Source organism: Pollachius pollachius (assembly GCF_949987615.1).
Source record: "Pollachius pollachius genome assembly, chromosome: 1".
Taxonomy (NCBI): domain Eukaryota; kingdom Metazoa; phylum Chordata; class Actinopteri; order Gadiformes; family Gadidae; genus Pollachius; species Pollachius pollachius.
The window spans coordinates 31,475,208-31,498,421 of record NC_136934.1 but is presented as its reverse complement, the minus strand read 5'-3'; the positions used below and the strand labels follow the sequence as shown (position 1 = coordinate 31,498,421).

Sequence of the window (23,214 nt, the reverse complement as noted above, 5' to 3'; positions counted from 1 at the left end):
ATCGTGCGCGTTTAGTAGTTCTCGCGGCTGTCGTCTTCATCTTCTCACCTGACCCCTTTAAAACAAAACAAGAGACTACGAATAAGGTCACTGTTCAAACAGCTCGACTCCAATAATAAACTGAACGGGTTTTTACAAAGGTATAACAACCACCGTGTTGAGTTTGTAGCGGGACCCGGCTCTTTGTAGAAGGGTCCCTTTTCCGACCAGCCCCTTCAGGGTCATTCTCACGCGGGCGTTGTTCTTGCTGACGTCATACCCCCCATCGGCCAGCACGTGCTGGAGCGCTGCCATGGTGATGCCGCCGCGATGCGCGCATTGCAGCGCGGCGCGGCGGATGAGCTGTGGCAGCCCGGGCAGACGCCGCCCGCCCCCCGCTATCTTGGAGGCCTTGGACCTGGCCTTGGACCTGGCCTTTGAGACACGAACCGGAGTCTCTACAAGATACAACAATATATATTAGCAATCCATACTGAAAAATAAATTGTACATTTCGTTGATGTAACACACAAATACAATACCTCAATTACAAATGTACCCGTGTTCTGTTACTTTAGTGTTGAAGGAAGAGTATCAGACCCTTAATTAATTTGTACTTACTTTGCAGTGCAATGTTGGCGACCCCCTTCATTCTGTTGGTTTTCCTCTTAATGGTAGACCTTGGTTTCAGCAGGGGACCGTTACGTTGAGGCCCTGCATTCAGAAGACCTCGTCCCCGGGGAGAGCTAACCGCTCTCCGCCGCGGGCTCGACGATTTCTTCGGTGTGGTCTTCCGTGGTTTCTTCTTGTTTTCCGTGACTCCTTTCGGGGTGAGACGGACAGTTTTTCTAGACCTTTTGGACATCTGAGAGCTGACCTTGCGAGCCGATTTCACTCCTGCCATCATTAAAACAATGTAGAAGACTCCTATGAACGACCGGCAGCAAGGACAGGCAGCAACTGAATTGACGGTTTGAAATACCGTTAGATATTGTAACAAACACAAACAACCGTTGCTATGGTGCTTTTTAATGAAAAATAATTCCTCAATCTGTTCCCAAGCAGCGAGATATGTAGAACAACAAATAGGCCTAACTAGGCCTGCCATTTAATTAAACAGCATACATAGTTCACCTTGTAAAAATCTTTCTAATAAAGTAAATACATTTTTCATTAACTGCAAACAGATTATACAACATTTGAAAATCTCCAAGTTGTCATTATCCTTTTATACCTATAGTCTGACATATTAGGCAATCATTAATAGTTATCACATTCTCAGCAGCAAATATAAAATAAGGCATTGCATCAGAGAATCATTCGTGTTGACCTTAAGAGGAATGCGGTAAACATGCTTTTAATGAATGCAGTTGAGTCTTTGAGGGGCACTCCAGTGTTGCAGGACACAGTGTGGAGGTGGAGCAAAGGACCGTTATCATGAAGGAGGGCTCCAAAGGCATGGAGTCACCATATGGCTCAGTATCACAGTCAACCTGAAAGAGGGACACCACTTCTTTAGGCCAATATGGAGGGCAGCATTTTAAAGCAAAAGTGAGGAAATTTAGTCCATATAACAATGCATGGTTATTCTACCTGGGCAAATGAAGTGAGGAACAGGTGTGTGAGAGAGAGATGCAATAGAGCACTATCCTCGGGCTGTCTCTGTAGACTCTGCTGATAAGCCTTAGAGAAGTGCAAGACAGTCCAGATGAGCAAATTAATTATCCAAAACAAAACCCACGGACTCTCAATTTATCATTATAAGACGAATGAGTTTATTCTCAGACCTGAAACGCCACCTGCAGAGCAGAATACTGCAACCAGATCTCCCGCCGCTGCACCGCAGAGAGCACCGTGGCGTTACCTCCGCCGGCCCTCCCAGTGGTGCTGAGGTAATGGGCCCACACACACTCGGCCATCGCTGTCCCCGCCTCGCTCAGAGAGGGGTCTGTGGGGAGCACCAGCAGTGACCAGTCAGTCTGTATCGGTGAATAACTGGTATAATAACTGATTCCACTGAGGAATCCTTCCAGTGGCATGACTTCACTTTGTGCAGACACATGACTCACTGTCTTGTAGAAGAAGATGAAAGATGTCTTTGGCAATAAAGATACCTAAAATACCATAATTCATGGCCCTGTTAAAACAACAACATGCAATGTATATCTAAATTAATAAATATATGACCCAAAAAAACAGAGATAGGGTGAGGGCTTTCTGGGTGAGAATATTTTCCTACCTGGGATAGGTTTCGTGGAAAAATGGAGGGACAAACATTCCCATAGGAAATATAACCTCATTGCCAGAGTGGAATGGTCTGACAGAAAAACTGAAAAGTGGCGAAAAGAAGCATACATTGAGAGCTGTAGAAAAACAAAATCAAATACTTTTTTCCTATCATTTCAGAATTGAAATGGAAGACAATATAGCACTCACATGTCGTCCTCTTGGGTCTGGTTGAAGAGGCGGTTGCGTCTCTGTCGCTGCAGATCCAGCAGCTGGATGTAGTTAGAGAAGTAGCTGCGTGTGCTAATATTCACCTAAATACAAGGAAAGAGTCAGGGACAGAGTAATGGCAACACTTAGTAATACAAATTCAGCCATAAGCCTTTAGTTAACGATGAAATAATCTTTAACCAAACATTAATTTAGAAGCAGGGCTGGCGCTCGGCATAGGCGGCCTAGGCGATCGCCTAGGGCGGCAAAAGCTTGGGGGCGCCCAAATTGATGGCGAGTCGCCTAGGACGCTGAAACGGCCAGCGCCGGCTCTGTTTAGAAGCCTTTAGTTATTGATGAACTTTGTTAAAGGGCCCCTACATTACCACCAGATGTGATGTTGGCTAGTGACTAGCCATCACTAGCCATGTCAACATCGACCCTCTGGTGACATCACAAGTGGGAGTGTCCATCCAGATGTATGATGGAAGGTCAGCCTAGCAGTTGGTACAGTCCACTGATGGTGGTTGGCAGGCTAATCATCTACAAATGCATATAATGTTTTTAATGAATAGTTAATCATTAACTAAAGGCTTATTCCTGGCTTATCAATGAACTGTATTATAAAAATTTACCCAGGTAATAAAAAATCCTTCTAGTCCGTTCTAAATGTATATAACCAAAAACTTGAATAAAATGTAAGAAGGAATATTTGTATATTATGGTTTGAATCTATACATTTCTACCTCTGAAAAAAGTAGGTCAAGTTCAGATTCTCTTTTGCTCTCAGTTTGAGTCCAGAGTCTTGGTGTGAGCGAGTGGACCTACAGAGAAAAGGAAACATCTTGACTTTCAGATTTAAGTTTCAACAAACGCTTGATTTATTTTGGTGTCAATTTACCTTTTTCATCAAAGACTGTTGAGAGTTGTAATCTCCCCAATCGAGATGATTGAATTTGGTCTTGAAGATTGAAAATATATTCTCAAGCATCTCCTCTGCCTGTTAACAAAAGGGTAGTGAGCATTGAAGACATATAATGTAATATGATTGCACATTTCTGGAAACATTGTGTACGGAAAGGGCTTCACACTGGAATGCCTCACACACACACTGAGACACACACTGATGGTGGTCTCAACCAACTTCTTTTGTCAGGTTTCTTGCTCAACTTTGACACAGGACCAAACCATTCACTTTCCAGATATCATGTTTGGCAGTTTCAAACAGTGTCAAGAATCCCTCATTTTATGTTGTTTTAGCTTAATTATTACACATAATACAAATACAGTTTGACCTGAAATATACTTTACTTTTCCTGCTGAGTGACTCAAGTCGCTTAAACATTCTAATCAGCGTGAGGAAGTTCAAAAGATGGATGATTTTGATGCACCCCTAACCTTCCGTTGTGTAGCCATGTCCGTGAGAATATGAGGGAGAACAATGTCAAATCCTTTCTCCGTCTCCGTGATACAATGCTTCCAGCGCGGAACTTCCTGGTAGGGGATCCAATTTTAAATGCACAGTGTCTCAATCTTAACATAGCTCATAGTAATTCCTGACATGCTGTTTACTCACCGGTACAGTGTGTCCCAGGGCCAGATAAAACCTCCTCTCTGTCTCCCTGAAGCGGGAGTCTAGTGCAGGTGTGAAGGTGTGCAAAAGGTTGAGGAACATGAAGGTGCGCAGTGGACCACTTGAAGGCAGAAGAGAAGAAGGACAGCCAGTTAATTATTAATAATATTAATCTAAATGTTCGATATGTCTGTTGGGGGGGGGCAGGAGGGGTAGTCACCGGACCAATCCAATAATACCTGCTTCTCAATTCATGCTTTGTCAGCCACTTCTGGATAACATTGGACATCTGCACAATGTAGGGGAGGTTATGCAGAAGTACATGGTCCTCTGGCCTAACAGGGTGGGGGTGGAAGGCGGCCTGCAGGCAGCCCAGCCAATCGATGACAGGAGCTTCATTCTGTGTGGACACAAATGACAACCATAGACATTGTACAGCTGAAGTGGATTAATCATTAAATGTGCTGTTGGTAAGGTTTAAAAGAGCAATCTTTTGAGTGTATTTGTTAGGAATGCCATAGCCATCCATCCTATAATGTTTTATGTACGCTGTGTTTTATTAGCTGCTTATTTTATTTTCTGACAATTCGTTCTTACTATGTGCTACTGTATCTTCTGAGTCCCAATGTTGTTTATACATGCATTTTGTTTCTGTAATTTTAGGTTGCCTTTTGAATATCTGGCAGGGGACAACAGATGTAAACTAGCCTCTTGGGCTACTTCTGGCTCACTAACAGTTTGTCTGTTGATTAGTGTGCAATGACTCTGAAATAAACCAATAAATGAATAAATAAATCAGATATAAGTGAGTGAAACTGTGCTGATTTCTGACAAATAAAGGGCATCTCTTTGCAACCAATGGTTCTTACTGACAGCACCAATAGAGTGTGTGTGGGAGAGGTGAAAAACGGCAAACATACCGCCAGCTCTTTGATGGAGATGCGCTGGTAGAGAAGTCCGTTCAACAGGCGGTAGGACAGGGGGGACGTGGCCACGGCCAGCTCAGAGGACAGAGAGATGAACATGCCCACGTGGACGATGTTGCTGCCAGAAGGAGCCCCAAGTAGAGCCAGGTACCTCTGGCACAATGCCAAGAAGGGGATCAAGGTCTAGGTGGAGAAAACAAACCAGGGCTATTCCATCAGCCCACACTGGCAGGACAGACGTGTATAACACAAATATCAGTATCCTGGTGCCCACAATGTTCCTGAAGACTGTTTAGAAACCTGAGTTTTAGCGATGGACTTCTGCGTCTTGTTGTTCCATGCAATGGGGATTAACAGATCAGGCTCATCTATCTGTTGACAATAGAGTTCAAGCTGTCAAAAACAACCTGCGTTTCTACGTACTTAGTTGGGTTTCTCCAGCCAAACATGATTTGCGGGATACTGGCCTGTATGTATTTCCGGTTGGTCCCACGGAGAATCTCATTGGGGTCTCTCCCCACATAGAGGTTGAAGAACGGGAAGGAGGCGTATTGTCTGATGAGAACCTTCAGCGTAGAGTTGAAGTCACTGTGGTTCCACTGGCCTGATATTCCCCAGCCTCCCAGCTGAGAGCAGGTCATGGTGTATATGTGTTAATACATAAAAATACAGCAAGCACAGTTCAAACAAAACATCTCCATGCCCCTGTAAGCGTCTCACCTGCTGCACCAGTGTGAGGAAGGGCTCCACCCCAGCAGTCTCTATGGATTTAGTGTCCAAACAGGAACGGTAGAAGTCCTTGACCTTCTGCACTGCTGAACCAGACGTGCTATTTGATTCTGGCAAATAATAGAATAGTATAGTTTAAAAAGCATATACTATTGGCCTCTAGAGATCTGCAAATTTGTCATTATTTTTTTAAAGCTGCAGTAATTCTTTTTTTTACCAATAGAGGGCAGAAAAGAGGTGCTATGCCTAAACGTCTTGTTAACTTTTCTTTAGAATCGTCCATTTACCATTTCAACAGCACGTTTTACAATGGCAGTGGGTCAAATTGTGTCTACTGTGAATTCAGCGCTTTTCTAGGACAGGATAGTGAAATAAACAAAAAACATAATTTTTCTAAATAATCTTACCCAAAGCCTTTTGGAGATACCGCATCAATGCATTCTTTCTATCCAGTATTTCCTCTCCTTTCATATTTCCATCCAGATTTTGCTCTTTCTTCTTTTTTCTCATCTCTGCTCCTTTCGGTTGTCTCTGTAAGTTCAGGGGAGGGCCATCGCCTCTTTGTTTCCCCCTGGTGGTCGGCCAAGGTCTGTCAGACCCACAGGTAATCAAGAAGTAATCACAGGGATGGCTGAAGGGGTCCACAGAGGTATATAACCGGACTGAGGCTCTCTGACAAGCTTTGGAGAGACACTGAGTAACTGGGGGAAGAAAACATCAGACAGGAAAACTACAATATAATGCAGGTAAGACAACATCCAATATCCCCACCCCACTATATTTCAATATGAATACATAAATGCGTTTTGGTGTGCTGTGAGTGCAGGCATTCTCAGCATGGGGGACCCCAGTGGGAATCAAATCCCTAACAGTGTTAATGTCCTGTTCTGGCCAGTGGAACTAAAAAAGCACACATGACTACACAGGACAACATTTACCTTTCTCAGTGGGCGTGGTCTCTTTGCTTTGTGTCTGAACATCCTGTTGACTGTAGTAAACCAGGACCAGCACGATGGCCCACAGCAAAGAACCTAGGAGGACAAGAAGAATGAGCCTCCTATGGTTGGTCCACCTCTGACTCTGGTCGGGGAGCCGTTGCCTGTTCTGGGTGCTGGAGTCTGGGTCTGACGGTGGGTGGAGTGGGATATCATGCTGGTTGAGACTTTGAAGCAGCTGGTTCTGATGAGGACCTTGGGGGCGGTCTGGCGGTGGTGGCTGAGCGAATGACGACTGAGGTAATGGCAGAAGCTACAAGGGAAAGGAGGATGTAAATGTGTCAACATAATTGTCTGTCGATCCATTAAGGTTATAGATCTGTATTGCTGTGGCATGGGCATAGATTTAACTATAATTTCAAATTTGACTTCCATTGCTTCATTGTGAAAACATGATAATCAAAATGATTACACAGCATTGAGATAAAAAGTGTAGATCTGATCGTTTTCTGAAGTGAAAATAAAGTTAAACTGCACCAGTCCTCCAACCCAACTCCAGTATCAGTCTAGTTTTCCATATTATAAGTGCATTTTAAAGTATGCAGATGACATGTGCAAACAATAAAATAACTTTTTATATGAGCATTCTGGCCATTCATTTCAAGACAGCAGCATAACAACGTAGTTAGTGAGATTCCTACCTCATGTTCCAGTTGGTTCTCAGTCATATTCCTGGCAGCTAGACGACCAACTCTTTAATCTGTCCAGGATGTGACATCCTCTGAGGTCGATTCACTCTCAGGTGTAGTAGTTCCACTACCTCTCTCCCTCAAGCAACTGTCCTCTCAACCCTCTATCTCTGCATCACTCACTTCTCTTCTGACGCTATGAGAAAAACAACCAAACGCACTGGCTACGTCTTAACTGCTCACTTCTTCAAGATAATGAGGCCATGGATCACATTCAACCAACAAGTCTTTTTCCTGAACAAAAACCAAGGCCCAAAGGCTTCAGGAGTAATTCATGTTGGGGTTAATAGTCGTTGTTGTGTCGGACACATACAATGAATAATGCTAAAAATAGCTATTTGTTTTACATAGATACATAGGATGAGTAGACACACATGCATAGATGCGCACACACGTGCATACGTGTGTCGGTCTTATCAGTGCAACTCATGGCTGGCATGAGCCGATAAAGGCAATGTGTCACTTTAAAGTGTAACACACCCTCGAGCACATGGGACCCAACACCTTGCTATGACGTCACGTGGGTTCTGTGCCACAGACACAGAATCAAATACATGGAAAGAAGACACAAGCAATGAAACTACAAACACAGGTACAGGAGGGAGACAGAAACCTCAACTAGCTCCCAACTTCAACAATGACCACCTTAATCAAACACCACCCTCCCATTCTACTTCTCCCAGGTGCAGGCTGACTGTGTCTCCCACTGTAAGGTTGACCACTGAGTTCCAGTCTCAGGGGGTATGTTTAGTATCGACAGCTAGTTTACTCCAGCCCGGGGCACAAGATATTAACTAGAAACAGAAAGGTATAGAAAGTGGAAGCTTCCTCAAGTCTTGAATAGGTATTGAGTAAGCCTTTCATCAAAATTAAATTATCAGTTGAAGCAAAGATAAAATTCTCACTATCAGTTGAATTACAACCTATCTGAGTCTCTTCGTCTGCTCTTCTCTTTATGCTTTTTGGCAAACAAAGAATATTCCCTCTATTCCCACCCTGGCTATCCATCCTAGTCAAAAACATGTGCACAATGATCCTTCTCACAGTGTACTGTGTACATTGTCTGAGATTCCTATTGCTGACCTTGGACCAATTTTTTTTTTTTGAACACACACACACACACACACACACACACACACACACACACACACACACACACACACACACACACACACACACACACAGAGACAGGACAGCTTGGTCTTTAGCTATTTTCTTTTTAATGCATCCAAATTGAGAGGGGGGGGTTGGAGTACAGGTTGAATAATGCTGGCATGTTTGATCATATACGTTTACACATTCACACCAATGGAATGGGAACTTACATAAAAAAATACTATGGAGGAAAAACTTTAGATCACGAGACAAGAACACTTAATAAATGCTGCTGCTGTGAGGACATGGGCACGTTTGATCACATTGTGATGATAAAGGCAGAATCACATAGTTGGAATACATTGTGCAATAATACAAAATACAAAAGGACTGTGATATAATACTAAAATCCCCACCAAGGACATAAGTAGCATGCAATACTGGGTCTCAAAATGTCTCATGTTATGGTTTTTTTAATCACCCTGAATTTTGTTGCATTCGCCAAACAAAATACCTAATTTGAACAAAAGTGGTTGAATATTATCGTTTTGTTAGCAGAATTAATTGGTATGGCATTGAAAGCAGGCAAAATAGAGAAGGAATACAAAAGCGTAGAAGGCACATTTCCAAAAAATCTGAAAACCAACGTTTCCAACTTGGGAGGAAAACAGTAAAGTACATGACAGACTGAATAACATAGATCAACATCGAGTGACATAAGTAGTACATAATCAATAACACAATAACGTACATTATAGGATAAATGGAAAGAGTAGTGGTTTCACTGTAATATCACTAAATTACAAGGTCCTCATGTGCTGATTAACCACAATAAAACTGGTGAATGTTAGAGAATATAAAAGAAAGACAGGAGAGTGTCCTTTATCTCAAACAGATGTTAAATGAACTTGGTCACTGCTAATAAGCTGGTCAGCCCTATTCATAAATCTGCTCATGGAGTTATTTTTGTGTCTTGCCCTCACAAGTCTGTTTGGTTGAATTACAAAGCCATAACATTTCACCAAATAAACGTCCATACAACATAAATGCTATTTAGGGATTTCAATTCCCCAGACGGGTCCACTACAGCATGTTTCTTGAAGGTGCAGTCTTGTATCGTGTGCTGTGGCGTTAGCAAGCGTAAAAGGGGCTCTACCATTCTCTATGTTAATTTCAGCTAAATGCATCATTGTAAAAAAGCTGTGCAATTATAGGTCCCGTTTTCAGCCATGGTAGCAGTTTCTTACAACTCTCTTATGATACTCTTAAGATATATGGAATGAAGTCAGCACTCAACAAAACACTTTCATGTTTTTGCTCATCAATTCGCACTAGCATGCATACAAGAGAACATAAGAACACAGGGCAACCTTAAAAAAAACAGTGTTGGTTTCCTTTGAATTCCATGTTGCATGGAGAGCGACATGTAGTTTTGACAGTGCATGCAAATAAGCCCACAGATCCATATAATAACAAAGAGAAAAATACAAAGATCTGAATTCACGGCTGTGATGTTTTTTTTGTTGCACTCAGGCTACAGCCCTGAAAGAACTACAAATGTAATGTTATTCTGAGAGAGAGCATACTGATTGACAGGAGAGCTTGCTCTCTCTGGGCAAGAAAGCAACATGCTTGCATACCGTACAACCTGCAAGCCTACAGACCTGTAAGACGGCCAAAGACCTAGCGTCGCACACTAAACAGTTATAAAACGTCTAAAAGTCTGCGTTATTAAGAAAGTGATTTAGCAGATTAAGCAACAATCATCCAAAGGGGCTCTACTTTTAGCTTGGTTGGATGCTTTTTTTGTTGATTAATCAAGAAGTTTTTTGCAAATATGCTAGGAGAGTATTTGTAAACATAGAATAGCCATGAAATAATACTCTGGCACAGCACACGAAAGGCTATTAGGAGAGAGCTCAGGAGAAAGGAGATGGAGGATACAAGATGGAGTAAATCTGTCTCAATGCAGTACATTACCTCCGCATTGATGAGTCTTTGACACACACCACTTATTTAGGCATGCAGAAATCCTCTTCACAGGACACTCTTTCACACTCTCTCACCCACTTGCGCACGTACATGGAGCTCTATTGCAAAAAGGCAAAACTGGTAGCTGAATCAATCCTGTGCTTTCAATTTGGTTCATAGAGTGACTTGGGTGACGGGTGTTTCCGCCAATCACTGCATGGCCTGCTTGGCTCGTTGGGTGTGGCACTTCATACACAAGATCTTGCCATCCAATGGATAGCAGCCGTCGGCGTCTGCTTCTATTGACAGGGGTCGGGCGCAGTCCTGCAACCACAAATTAAGGTGAATTATTTTTTAAAGAGAATGTAAAATGGCTTCCAATCCTGAAAATATCTTGCTTCTGTAATGCAACACATTTCCAAAAATTGAAACAATTCATTAGCAGGGGAAAAAAAAAATAGGGGGAATGAAATATGACTTATTACTATATAAGGGAGAGGGGAATAGTGGTTCAATAAAATAAATATTACAACTTGAAAGATTTCAACACCAAATTATTTTTTGGGCGTCTACATTTATAAAAAAGTATGGCATACATAGCAAATAATATGAATATGCAAACAAGCAAAAGTTCCTAATGACTTTCGGACTACCAATGTATCTCATTGTATCTGACCATCTAAAAAGACCGAACTGTCTTGTGTTCTTCCATTACCTCACACCGGTAACACTTGAGGTGGAAGTTCTTCTCGAGGGCGACCACCCTGACCGTCTCCTCGCTCCCCGGGGCGGGGATGATGGGCTCGTTACAGCTCACACACAGCGGGGAGAAGCGCCTGCAACACACACACAGTCACACAGCCGTTCAGCCCGGCGCCGATCCCCCCCCCCACATCCACCCTGAGCCCTGCAGAAAGGAGGGGCCACCTGTGGTAGTCCTGGACGCAGTAGGGGTTGTTGTTGTCGTCGGTGATGAAGGGCGCCCCCTCCAGGCTGCAGGCACAGGTGCTGCAGCGGAAGCAGTGGGCATGGAAACACTGGCCCACCGCCTTCAGCACTCGGTCCGTGATGCGCTCCCCACAGCGGGAGCACACCGCCAGGGAGCTCTGGGGGATCAGGGACACTCATCAGCCGCAGCACAACCAGCCATTTATACAGCCAGGGCAGGTTTAGGTTTGGCCCCGTTAAAACAAATCAGAGGAGGAAAACATAGGAGGAAATCACATTTTAAAAAGGGGCCGTGTGTAGAATTTTAATAAAAGATATAGAAACTACAAATAAGCTAAAGAAGTTTGGCGGCCAGTTTGAAAAGTATAGTGTTGAGGTAACCCTTCTGGACGTTTGTTCCAGGAAAACAAAAAGCTTCTTCACCATGCTTGGTTGGACGTCTGCAGAACCGTATTCAATCAATCAAAAACAGGCAATTTTTCAAAGGTTCAAGCCTTTTCAGGGAGTGGTCAGCAGAGGACTAGAGAATGACACTCTTCCTCACCATGTAACAGTCCTCGCACTGCGGAGAGCTGTCGCGGTCGTAGAACTGCATGCCCTGCAGGGGGCGCTGGCAGCCCATGCAGCAGAAGCAGTTGGCATGGAACAGCTTGTCCATTGCCCGCACGGCAGGCTGGCTGCGGGACAGAGACTCACCACACTTCCCACACACCTCTGATGAAGACGGGGAGAGACGGTGGGAGGACGAGGATTTATTAAATAACAAAGGTTACAGTAAAAGTCCAACACTCGGATCCTGCAGTCTACCATGCAACAGCAGAACTTTTGGGGGTAGACGGCTCAGAGCCTGGGCCAGGAACAGAGAACAGTGAGGGCCGGAGCTAAGCCTTGTGTCCTGTTCCCTGATATTGAGAAATTATACTGTAGAAAGCTGCTTTGCCCGAGCTTTCCAAAGGGGATTTTAATAAGTGTATTTCTACAGTGCAGGTCTTCACCGTGTTGACTTGAAACCTTTACAGACTCTTTTTTACAGTGGACTACTGCTGGCCGAGCTCCAGTAACATGATTGGTAGAAACATAGATGAAGCTAAAGAAAGTAAACGCCCTGTTCGACTGGCTGAGCTGGTCTGCCATCAGACTATAGATATTTACTTTAAGATATTCATCTAACATCAATGCATAGCCTTCTGCCTGATCTGACTTCAAACTATTTGTGTTATCAACAACGTTTGATAACAATGTGATATCATCTAACATATGAAAGAGCTCAACTAGTTTTCAAATAAAACTTAACAAAAATAGTATCAATTGTCCTACGTATTATATTATTTTTTCAAATGTCAAAATGTATGATGACATCACATTACATTAGATAGTTGCAACCTAAAGCCAACAAGATAATATTGAAATGTGCTTCAGCCCGTCTAAATAATGGCAAGTTAATTTACCTAACATGAACAAAGCATAGAATGCATAAAGACACACTAAACACAGTTCCCTTATCAGAACCCCATCTTGTGTCTTCCGGGCTTGGTTTTGTCTTGACAAGCAGGCCGACCTTGCAGCGTGTCTACCTGTAGGGGGCGATGTGATGACGGGAGCGTGTGTGTCCATGTCTCTGATGAAGTCGTTCGTCATCCTCTCCAGCTCCTCCACCTCCCTCATGTTTAGAGGCACACCCCCACCCGGAACCGCCATTGGCCCAGGGGGGGAGGGCTACACACACACACACACACACACACACACACACACACACACACACACAGAATGCATTATTTAAAAGTATTTTATACTCAAATGGATAAGTGCATCCATATGATTTTTTGTTATTTATGGGTGACAAAAGTATGAAGTCTTGTTGAGTGCCCTATTAAATAATTCAACCTTGCTATGAAGTTCATACAGTATAACAGGAAGCAGGAAGTTGTTGGGGACTGTACCGTTGATGAGGGCGCTTCCTTCATTGGCTGGTTGAAGGGGGAGGGGGGCGGAGTCACCATGGGCTTTGGTTGCGGAGGCGGGGCAGCAGCCGGGGGACTGGGCCTCACGTTCTCCTGACTGGTGGGGGAGGGAGCGCCCCTGATGCAGCTGTAGGAAGTGAAAGGAGCGGCCTTGTTGGCCGGCTGAGCAGGAGGTGCAGCAGGAGTAGCAGGAGGTGCAGGAGGAGCAGGAGGAGGAGCAGGAGGAGCAGCAGAAGGAACGGGGGGGAAAGAGCAGGGGGCAGAGGGGGCGATCATAGGAGAGGGCTTTGGTGCTACACCAAACTTGGCTGGGGCGTGGTTCAGATTCTGGTTCTGGTTCAAGTTCTGGTTGAGTTTCTGGGCCAGAGCGGTGGCAGAGGTGGCCATTTTCCCGCCATAAGCGGCCTTGGGAGCCACTGCCGGTTTAGCCAATGGCTGGGGGGCGGGCGAGGCGCCGGACACTGCGTTGTTATTGCCGTGACGGTTGGTTCTGGCTTTGAGCTCCTCGGCCCAGGGGGCAGGGGGAGGCCGGTCTCCCATCTCCGGGGGCGGGAGGAAGGAGAGGTTTGGCTTGGGAGCGGTCCGGGGAGGACCTGATGGCTTTGGCGCTGAAGGGTACTGGCTTGGTAACTGTGGAAACAACAATAACAACAACAACCACACAACAGAGAATGAATTATTTAATACATGGCTTTTTATAGGCCCAGATGAAGATATGCAGGCCAACCCTTATATTTTTATGCTGATATAGGTGCGGTAGCTCAGAGCGAAGCCTTGCAACTTATCTTGCCTCAACATTATTCCGCTGTGATCCGGTTTCCCTCCAGTTGGGATGAAAACACTCTCCATTTATGGCCCTCTCACATGGCCCTTTGGCAGCGCACGCTGGCCTCGGCGCACACTCATGCGCTCCACTAAGTCCTGTGTACGCATCACTCGCTCTCTTGAAACATCCCTGACTCTCCTTTGATGAATCATCACCTCCGTCCTTCCTGTCCTCCCGCCCCTTCTGCTTTCTGTTTGGATCCAGTGCCTGGCTGCGTGTCCTTCACTCATCACTGGGCTTTCACCCTGAACACAGAGCCCACGGAGCAGAATGTCATCTGGCCCGAACTCTGTCCTAATGACCTCACCTTTGCACGCTTTATTCCGCATTGTGCGTCAGATTTGGTCTCTTTTGTTTACACCGTGGACAAAAGCAACCAAAGACGCACTGCAGCCTGTAAACGCTACAGGATGTAGTGTACTGTGCCCACGATAACCCCTACAACGACTAAACAAAGGCCAACGCTCTGTTTCTCTGGTTCTCTATTTGGTGTCGCTGAATAGCCATCTCTGCGTACTCTTTATTCCACCAACATCCTCTAGTCTCTCTGCTGTTTACCTTGGGGTTGAACGGTCCCCTGGTCTCCATCTCAGACAGCAGGTCGGTCAGGGAGTCCAGCTGTTTGTCGAAACTCGTCTGCTTACCAATTGGCCTCTGGGAACATTTGACACGCAGATGCACGCGTACACACATGTCAAAACAAGGTTTTGCTCATATCTGAAAGGTGACTATAAAATGTGTTTTTCACACCACATGTGATCTTTCATGTATTTTATATCCCCAATAACCATAGATGACATTTATTTGTTCAAGAATTTTAAGAGAAAATTCTTAAAATGTGTTTGTTTTACAGCGTGGTGTATTGGGTACATGTCTACTGTGGTCAGGAAACATGTGGTGGAAGACTTCATTTTCTGCTGCTTTGCAACACTATAAATACTTCATAGCATCTTTAAAAAGGAGCTAATGACTTCGGGGAGTCGTACTTAAACATAGCGCACAGTTTCTTTAATGGGTGCTGGGAGATGCTGCAAGGCCTCGACTCCCTGCTTTGGGGGGGGGGCGATCCTGGCACACCAGCACTGCCATCAATCGCCACCAAAGAAAGTTTATTGTGCTTCCATGGGAGTTGGACCATCTTACAGACTACATCAACAAACCCCACCAAGGAGAGCCCCGCCCCCCCACTCACCGGTGCGTTGCCCCCAGCGCTGGGGAAACTGGACCCACTGGAGGGGGCAGGAGGAGGGGGAGGCGGAGGGGGAGGGGGAGGAGGGGGAGACGGAGAGGTGGGCAGACAGGAGCTCTCTTCGGGGGGAGCCGGGAGGGGCAGGTCGTCTGCCACGGGAGGCGGAGCGTCAAAGGCAGGGGGTAGGGCATGGCATTCGGGGGGAGGGGCCGGCAAGTCGTCATCCAATGGGGGAGGAGGAGGGGGGGGCGGGAAGTCTGAAAGGAAGCACACTTTGTTAGACGCTGGGACAGTTAGAAGGCTGTTTTTTATTTACATATGGGAATAAATATTTGGCTGAAATTAAAGTAAACTGTTCTAAAATTACAATTAATACATTGCTAAAACCAAACATATGAAGCGCAACTTTGCTGCATCCAAGCAAACCACAAACATCTCATTACCTTCACAGAGCGAAGGAGGGGGCGGAGGAATCTCCCCAACGCGGCCAATCACAGCGGTGCCCACTGGTGTTGGGGACGGCCCAGAGGGCGGGGATTGGCTTTTTGGGCGGGGTGGTGCGACGGAGGCAAACTTCTTTGGCTGGTTATAAAATGATGGAGTGGTGACCTTGAAGTTAATGGAGGAGGTCACCATTAAGGGCTTGTTGCTGGATTCCTCCATCTTGTGTCTTTATCCAACCAAAACTCTGAAAAATTATAATGACATAATGATAGACACATTAAACATAATTACCAACCGATAGGGAAAGACAAGCAGTGTATGAAGTTTACAGAAACGATGCAACACCACAAAAGTTTGACATTCTCACATCCCACACAGGATATTAATCATCATGATGTGGTAAAGTTATTTTGGACAGCCATAGTTCACTGCCCAAGTGTGATAAGTACATTCCTGGTAGTGGTGAGTCATGAGCTCAGTTTGAATCCTGTTGCATTAGCATCATTGAAAAGAGATTCCGGTTGGATCTGTTACGCTATGTTTTTGTCTTGGTTATATTCAACTGAAGTAAAATAACAGTTGAAAAATGCTTAAAAAAAGTAGAGTGTTAAAATAAAACGTGTCAAGATACTGTCCCTGTTAGGTTAATTTAAAGTACCATCAATCAGCCGACAGATTTAAAAATAAAACTTTGGCATACATACGGCGAGCTGACTCTACACAATTGTACTGCAGTCCCCCTTAGGCTTTGTATATAGAGCAGACATACCATATAGCGAGGGGACGCCAACAGATGCCAGAGATACTTTCCCCTATCAAAACACGTTGCTGTGTAGAATACGAGACCCTACATGAGGCTAACTGATCCCCCTGGTTCTCCTGTAGGCTGTGGCTCCTTTGAAGTAGAGAGGACTTGTATACTACCATAACATATTCAAGCATACAGTGTCAACGAGAGGCTGGTGTTTAAAGCTGGCTAAATATTTACTTCACACATGTAGGGGGTTCAGCTTTCCTCAGGCCTCCTTCTGAGATCCCTCCTGTCTAAAGACATCGCCCCCCCCCCCCCCCCCCTTTAAAAAGATGAGCACACTGGTCTCAGTTTGATGGACAGTAGGTCCTTTGTGGTCCTCAAAAGACACCTTTTACTGTCGGACAGCAGTACTCCATACAAGACATTATTCTCTTGCTCCTTCTGAATAGCCGTTTGTTTGATCCGCCAAGTGGAATGATTAAGTGCTGACCAGGATATTTTTTAAAACAATCCATTATCCAAGATAAACTACAAATATTTTTTTTTGCTGGTTGGAAGGCCTTGCATGGAAATACAGAGCATAAGGGCAGCACATACTTTTATATGGCAATGCTGATTACTCTACTGGATACTTAAATTAACTTAATTCTCACAAGCCGACAAGAAGAATAAAAGCATGCATCATAATCTGAAACATTGACAACAAAACTTATCAACAATAATTTTATCTTCACTTCATTGTGCTTCACTATAAGTAAAGAAACTCCAGTCTAAGTTGAAAGACTACAGCGGACAGTTGTTATTCAGTCTCAATATGTTTGGGTTGTTTAGTTTTGTCAGCTCTAGTCTTGTGTTCAAGGTCCTTGAGTGATGTCTGATGGATCTGGGGAACTCTCCTGGTCACAGACACCCAATCCACTTGTCTGTTAGACCTACACCAGGGATGGAGGGGGTTATTTCCCTTTTCTTGGTAATATCCTCTATTGCAATACATTAAATAAGGATATATAGATTCATTTATATATATATATATTTATAAAACTACAGCCCCCCCCAGTTTCAGTTCCAAGTTAGCTTTAAAGTTTGACCATAAAAGGAGATATATTTAGAATGATCACGAAAAACATGTTGCAACAGTTATTTCAGAACACCCACACAGAGCAGACGTTTACACACAAATGCCACTCCTAAAGAAGCTCTTAGGTTCTGAGGACAAATAGCAGAACAAAACCAAGGCACATACATCGAACGGCCTCATAGACGCTAACAAAAACCGGCAGGACTCTTTGGTTTATCAGTAGAGTGCTGCACATGGAACACTTTAAAGTAGGCCTACCAAGACTGATAGCTATTCCAGTGTATATGTATTGAAGGAGTACCAACATGACCTCCAAATAACCCTTTTCTTTATCATTTAGCATAACTCGACTAATAGCTAGGATTATGCTGCTGCCCTTGTGTTGCCCTTATTCAGACAAATTAAATGTGTGTTTATTTAATTATGTCAAATTGAGACATTTGTTAAGTGTTATTAAATAAATAATAATTATAGGAAGATTATTTTGCTCTTATACCAATCACACAACTTGAATTGTTAGCCAAAGATTGTGTTTTTCCGCCCCCGCCCCCAGACCCAGTTTATTGTGATTGTGATCAGTGAACTGTGGGCCTACAGCCATGTGATTCAGTGGCCGTCCCTTAGACATTAAGTCACATGCAATCAAAGAAGAAGCTGCACATAAAAAATATGGTGCATCGTTTCGGTATGCAGCAAATGCACCTACACAATTATTATGTTAATCTCTTGGCATAGTTGACTGCATCCTCAAGGTTCACATCATAACTGATCAAAACACAACAGGCATACCACTTTCTTTTCTTATCCTTCTGAGACATTCCGCACTGCAACGGTTGATCCGAGGCAGTTGAACGGCTACTGGTAATGCGCGATATAAACGATATACGATATAAACTTAAAGAAAATGGCCTACGATAGAGATTTTAATTCTATCGCTCTATCGCGATAACGCATGTTGATGACGCAAAATACAATGTTTAATTTTTGGTTTGGTGCAATTCCTTTTCACATTGCAAATTTCGCAACAGTGCCAGAATTCGTCAACAAACCTGCATGTGTGCAAAGAACGTTAACCCATTTGTACCGGCTGCTGTGCGGCGCAACATTATATCTAGTAGATACAATGTTGCTCCGCTTAGCCAGTACAAATGGTTTAATGGTAAACACGCATTGATGCGCAATCCGGTCTTAAAGGTAAACACGCACAGATGCGTGATCCGGTCTGAATGGGTTAAATCATTGGACAAAAAGGTCTGGGGCGTTGTAAAGCGTTAAAGAAAAAGGGGGGGGGGGGAAGCACCGGTGACAGTAAACAATATCAATGGATATCCAGCGTGATATACATTGATCTGCGGACTGGTCCAACTCCTTCTCTCTCATCCTGACTCGGAATGCGTTAAATGCATCGGCATTTTTAAGTTATGTTTTCCAGCATACTTTTTACTTGCTTTTGTCGGACCGTCGGGTGGTGGCTCAACATGGAGCAAAGAGGAGACGGAATGTCTTTTGGATATCGGACCCAAATATCCAAAAGACGTTCCGTCTCCTCTTTGCTCCATGTTGAGCAACGTCTCCGAGACCACCTCTCCGGCTGGGTCAACCTCCTTTCGATGGTTAAAAATATCACGTAATCGACAAAAATCTTAACAATCAATGATCGATCATCAATTAATCATGCCCATCCCTAATTGTCAGTACAGTGTCTGTTCCTTATCTAGAAAGACACCCGTTTTTCTTGTTCTCTGCATCTTGGGTGGCATTTAAGAACCAAGGACTTAAACTAAGTGTAGTGCCTTTTAGAATGGTTTGCACTAAAGGAAAGAAACCCAAAACTAATTTTATTTATCTGCAACATTATGTTGTATGATTACAGTGTTTCACAATAAATGTTCTCGAAATGACACACTATATTTCTTTTTTTTAAATACATCTAGCAGTTTGGCTTTCCTTAGGGTCTATGTAACCTGTTCTGAAATGGTTATTTTATGATTTTATATCGTGATATAAATCGTTATCGCAAGAGGCTGCCATGTATATCGCAATATGGATCTTAGGCCATATCGCCCATCTCTAACGGCTACCCCACGATCCCGTATACATTGCATTATAAACAACTGCCTTTCCAATTACTTCACATTGGTGAGTTGGTCGGATTCCAGCGGCTCCAGACGCACATATAATTGGATGACCTCACCTCCAGGCACATCGATGACAGCCCCCCCAGCAACACTAAATGAAACCTGATCCCAGAGAGACCCTCGGCGGGAGAGCATGCTTTGCACTGTAGACCTATGACATCACTTGGCTCTCTCTCTCTCTCTCTCCCTCCCTCTAACAAAAGCCTACACCACTGATCCATCATCATGGACTCCAGTCTCCTTCACCGTTTCCTTCAACATGTCCCCGTGGTTATTTCACACCGATGACATCATCGCGGCCTGTCTTTCATTAGTCGCACTGTGGAGCCGAGGCAGCGGATGGCATCACGGCCCTCTAATCTGCGATAAGGTCTCCAACAGATCATGTAGAGGAAATGGTACTTCATTGACTTTAATGCAACTTATGAATTCCATATGGCAGCGAGGCCTTTAGTACCGAGGGCTACTTTATCGACAGCACGCTTAAGGTCGAGTGACTTCAGCTTAAAGCAATGTTGATTATGCCCAAATATAGAGAAGGGCAGACAGACAATAAAAAGGACCTAGAAGCAAAGTACTGCTCTTTTTCTTGTTGTGGTACAGACAGTCATTATCTTGCAATGTTGTGTCTCTTGCTGTTGACAGTCTTACACCCCAAAAATCCAAACTTTCTGGCCCTGAAACAAAAAAACAAAGACTTGCAAAAACAGTTCCGCAAGCTACGTATCATGTAAAGGCATCAAAGAATCCTGCTTGTAATCCGAGTGCATGGCTTGACTTTTTAACATTTCTACATGAATAAACTGCTGTTACGTAGCCTGACCGGCACCGTCTGTGAACCATTTCTGTTGAGACCATGATCACATCAAACAGCCGTCACAGGGGATGATGGATAGTGTTCTGCTTTTGGTAATGATTCTTTTGTTGCTGGAGCAGTAAACTTGCAAGACCCCTTCTTGATACTTGTTCAACAGTTTTCTGTTTATTTTGGCACTTCAGTGATAGGTTCAACAGGTCAAAAATCTGGTTGGAATTTTAGGTTGCATGTTGTAAACCACCAAGTCACCAATAATTCCAGCTGAAATGAAAAGCTGGACAATTACCTTGAATTGTCAATAACAATTTAAAACTACACCGCTTCATGTAAAAAGTACATTTCCAGCCCAGTTGTAATCGTTAGCCAATGAACAAACAGCATTCCTGGAAGAACTTCCAGTCAATTTCACCTCGCTTTGTTATTAATGTGTCTGGCATTATGGTGATAAACTCTATTGTTACGATGCCGTTGCCACGCCCTCTGTGCGGGAAGAGGGGTCTGTCTAGACCCTGGGTTTACTCACGCAGGAACAAACAGTCTAATTGAGTCTAATGTTACAGGTCATCACCCTTTTACTGGACAGAGGGCACTGCTGACCTTCCACTGGGGCTGTACTCGTCTTTGAGTGACAGCATGATAAACACTATACCATGAGTGCAAAGACTCACAAGTCATCTCAAATTCTTATGCTGACCTAAAACGGAGTGGATCAAAAGAGGCTTTCATTGGAAACGAGAACAACTTCAGAACAATTCCAAGTGATGAGGAACAACGTCAGGGTATAAGGGAAGTGAAAGGTGTGCATTGTAATAATGTGTGTGACCAATACATATTTCAATTAGGACAGGCTTATCTGTTACTTAGTAGTAAGAGGAGGCAAGGCAAATCATATCCTTGCCATCTACCGTAATGTACTGAACAGTAAGCAATGAGAAACCTAATCTCAGAGACAGCACCCTAACCCAAGCCCCATGCTTTGGCCTAACTCTATTAGGAAACGTGTAATTTTAGGAGCAGGCTATGATATCCTTGTAGGACTGGTATGTCCATAGCTATAGACTCCTATGTTTTACGTACTTTACGTCAATCTTTTGTTATGATAATATATGTGTATGACTAGTAGTGCTTTAACCATGATTTGGAAAATCTGCTTTAGTGGAGTAGTAAAAATACTCTGAATATATTTATTTGTAAATAGAGTCTAACGATACAATTATAGCTACGTCTATGATCACGATTGAGCCTTTATATACACACTAGCCTACATGTAGGACTACTTTACGTTAATTGAGTCAAAGAACAGTATACTGAAGCTTTTGTAGATGAATGAGAAACCCCGAGGAGATCCACAGTGAAAGTATCATTGGCATCGCGTCAAGTCATATGATCAGCAAGACAGCATACAGACATATTATACAGCACCTTCTTCAACAACAAAAAATAATTAAAGTCCAATTTTTCATATAAGAGGAATGGTACTCACACAAACCACAGACACATAGATGAACCCGGTTATGAACCAATTGTAAAGCGAGAATGGCGTGAAACGAACGAATGAATGCAATCAAATGATGCAGCAACATAACACCAGTCTCCGATGATAAAGACAGAGAGGCTTGCGCCGGCCCATCCGTGGCCGACCGAGCCTCCAGGTCCCTCACCGACCGACCGAGCCTCCTGTGCCCTCACCGACCAACCGAGCCTCCTGGTCCCTCACCGACCGAGCCTCCTGGTCTATGAGACGCGGGGAGGTGAGGCGGCTCCGCGGTTCATCTTGGACCGTCTCAAATCACACGGCTAGCCGTCTTGTTAAATAACACGGTATTTACAAACGCCATGGAAATGCATCAATCGTTTCATTAAAGAGTCATCTATGTTACCTGTGACCCCGTGTGTCTCCTCAGCGTCCTAGCCTGGTAGCTTCACCCCGTCCACCACTAAAGATAACGTTGACGGTACTGCTAACGTTAACGGTGCTGCTACCGTCTGTGATGCTCCACCGCCAAGCTAATGACGGGCCTAGCCATATCCAAAGAGACACCACTGGTTTGATTCATTCGTGACAGAGGTAGTAGACTTTCACAATTTTACTGTCACTGCGTTTTTCAGCAGCTTTCGTTATCACAAAATTGTGAAGTGCTGCTGTGCTAAATCAACTTTCAGGTCGACTTCCGGTTCATGCTTCCGCATATTCCTCAAGCAGCGCAGATCCCTGTTAGACCAAAGTAACTATTAATTCGTAGATCTTTCCGTAGGCCTATTGTTAATGCATAACTTGATAAACACACGTCAGGCGATATACCTGGTTGTGCATGGTAACACTTTAGTACAACCGTTCATATAGTCCAAAGTGCCATGGTACCTTCCCCATTTTAAATAGTTTACCTTATTAGGGAATATAAATCCAAGATGTAACAAGCCCATTGTTATACATAAACCTCCCATCAATGGATTTCCGATAACATCACAACAGCCTTACCCTTGGTGTGTGCAGTAGGTCTTCTTGCTTCGCTTACTCCCTTCCTGCTCTGGATTCTGTGGATCCAAACTGTGGCAGTGGTCTCTAATGGCAACTTCTGCTTTCCCCCCTCTCAGTTCCTCCAGCTGTTAGACCCTCCCCCTGTCCCCCACTCTCTGGAAAAGGAATGACACCATCCTTCCAAACA

General features: G+C 44.1%; 2 protein-coding genes across 3 annotated transcripts; both read right to left on the bottom strand.

Moving 5' to 3' along the window:
- Window positions 1-1,065: 1,065 nt before the first annotated feature.
- kel (Kell metallo-endopeptidase (Kell blood group)) lies at window positions 1,066-7,372 on the bottom strand. The gene is made up of 18 exons (XM_079735204.1): window positions 7,280-7,372; window positions 6,582-6,891; window positions 6,051-6,344; window positions 5,635-5,753; window positions 5,382-5,540; window positions 5,215-5,286; window positions 4,909-5,097; window positions 4,228-4,388; window positions 3,992-4,109; window positions 3,814-3,909; window positions 3,317-3,415; window positions 3,162-3,239; window positions 2,416-2,519; window positions 2,219-2,308; window positions 2,049-2,116; window positions 1,767-1,927; window positions 1,573-1,662; window positions 1,066-1,472 (listed from the first exon to the last, which is right to left on the bottom strand). The coding sequence occupies exons 1-18, from the start codon at window positions 7,304-7,306 to the stop codon at window positions 1,311-1,313; spliced, it is 2,397 nt and encodes a 798-aa protein (XP_079591330.1). The 5' UTR covers window positions 7,307-7,372; the 3' UTR covers window positions 1,066-1,310.
- Window positions 7,373-8,543: 1,171 nt separating this feature from the next.
- zyx (zyxin) lies at window positions 8,544-23,214 on the bottom strand. Of its 2 annotated transcripts, none has more exons than XM_079745529.1 (10): window positions 23,028-23,214; window positions 15,761-16,005; window positions 15,321-15,574; window positions 14,687-14,782; window positions 13,282-13,932; window positions 12,916-13,057; window positions 11,886-12,055; window positions 11,321-11,499; window positions 11,109-11,229; window positions 8,544-10,717 (listed from the first exon to the last, which is right to left on the bottom strand). In XM_079745529.1, the coding sequence occupies exons 2-10, from the start codon at window positions 15,978-15,980 to the stop codon at window positions 10,604-10,606; spliced, it is 1,947 nt and encodes a 648-aa protein (XP_079601655.1). In that variant the 5' UTR covers window positions 15,981-16,005; window positions 23,028-23,214; the 3' UTR covers window positions 8,544-10,603. The 2 variants fall into 2 exon arrangements, with proteins under 2 accessions (XP_079601655.1, XP_079601656.1); XM_079745530.1 differs by lacking the exon at window positions 23,028-23,214 and adding an exon at window positions 22,429-22,658.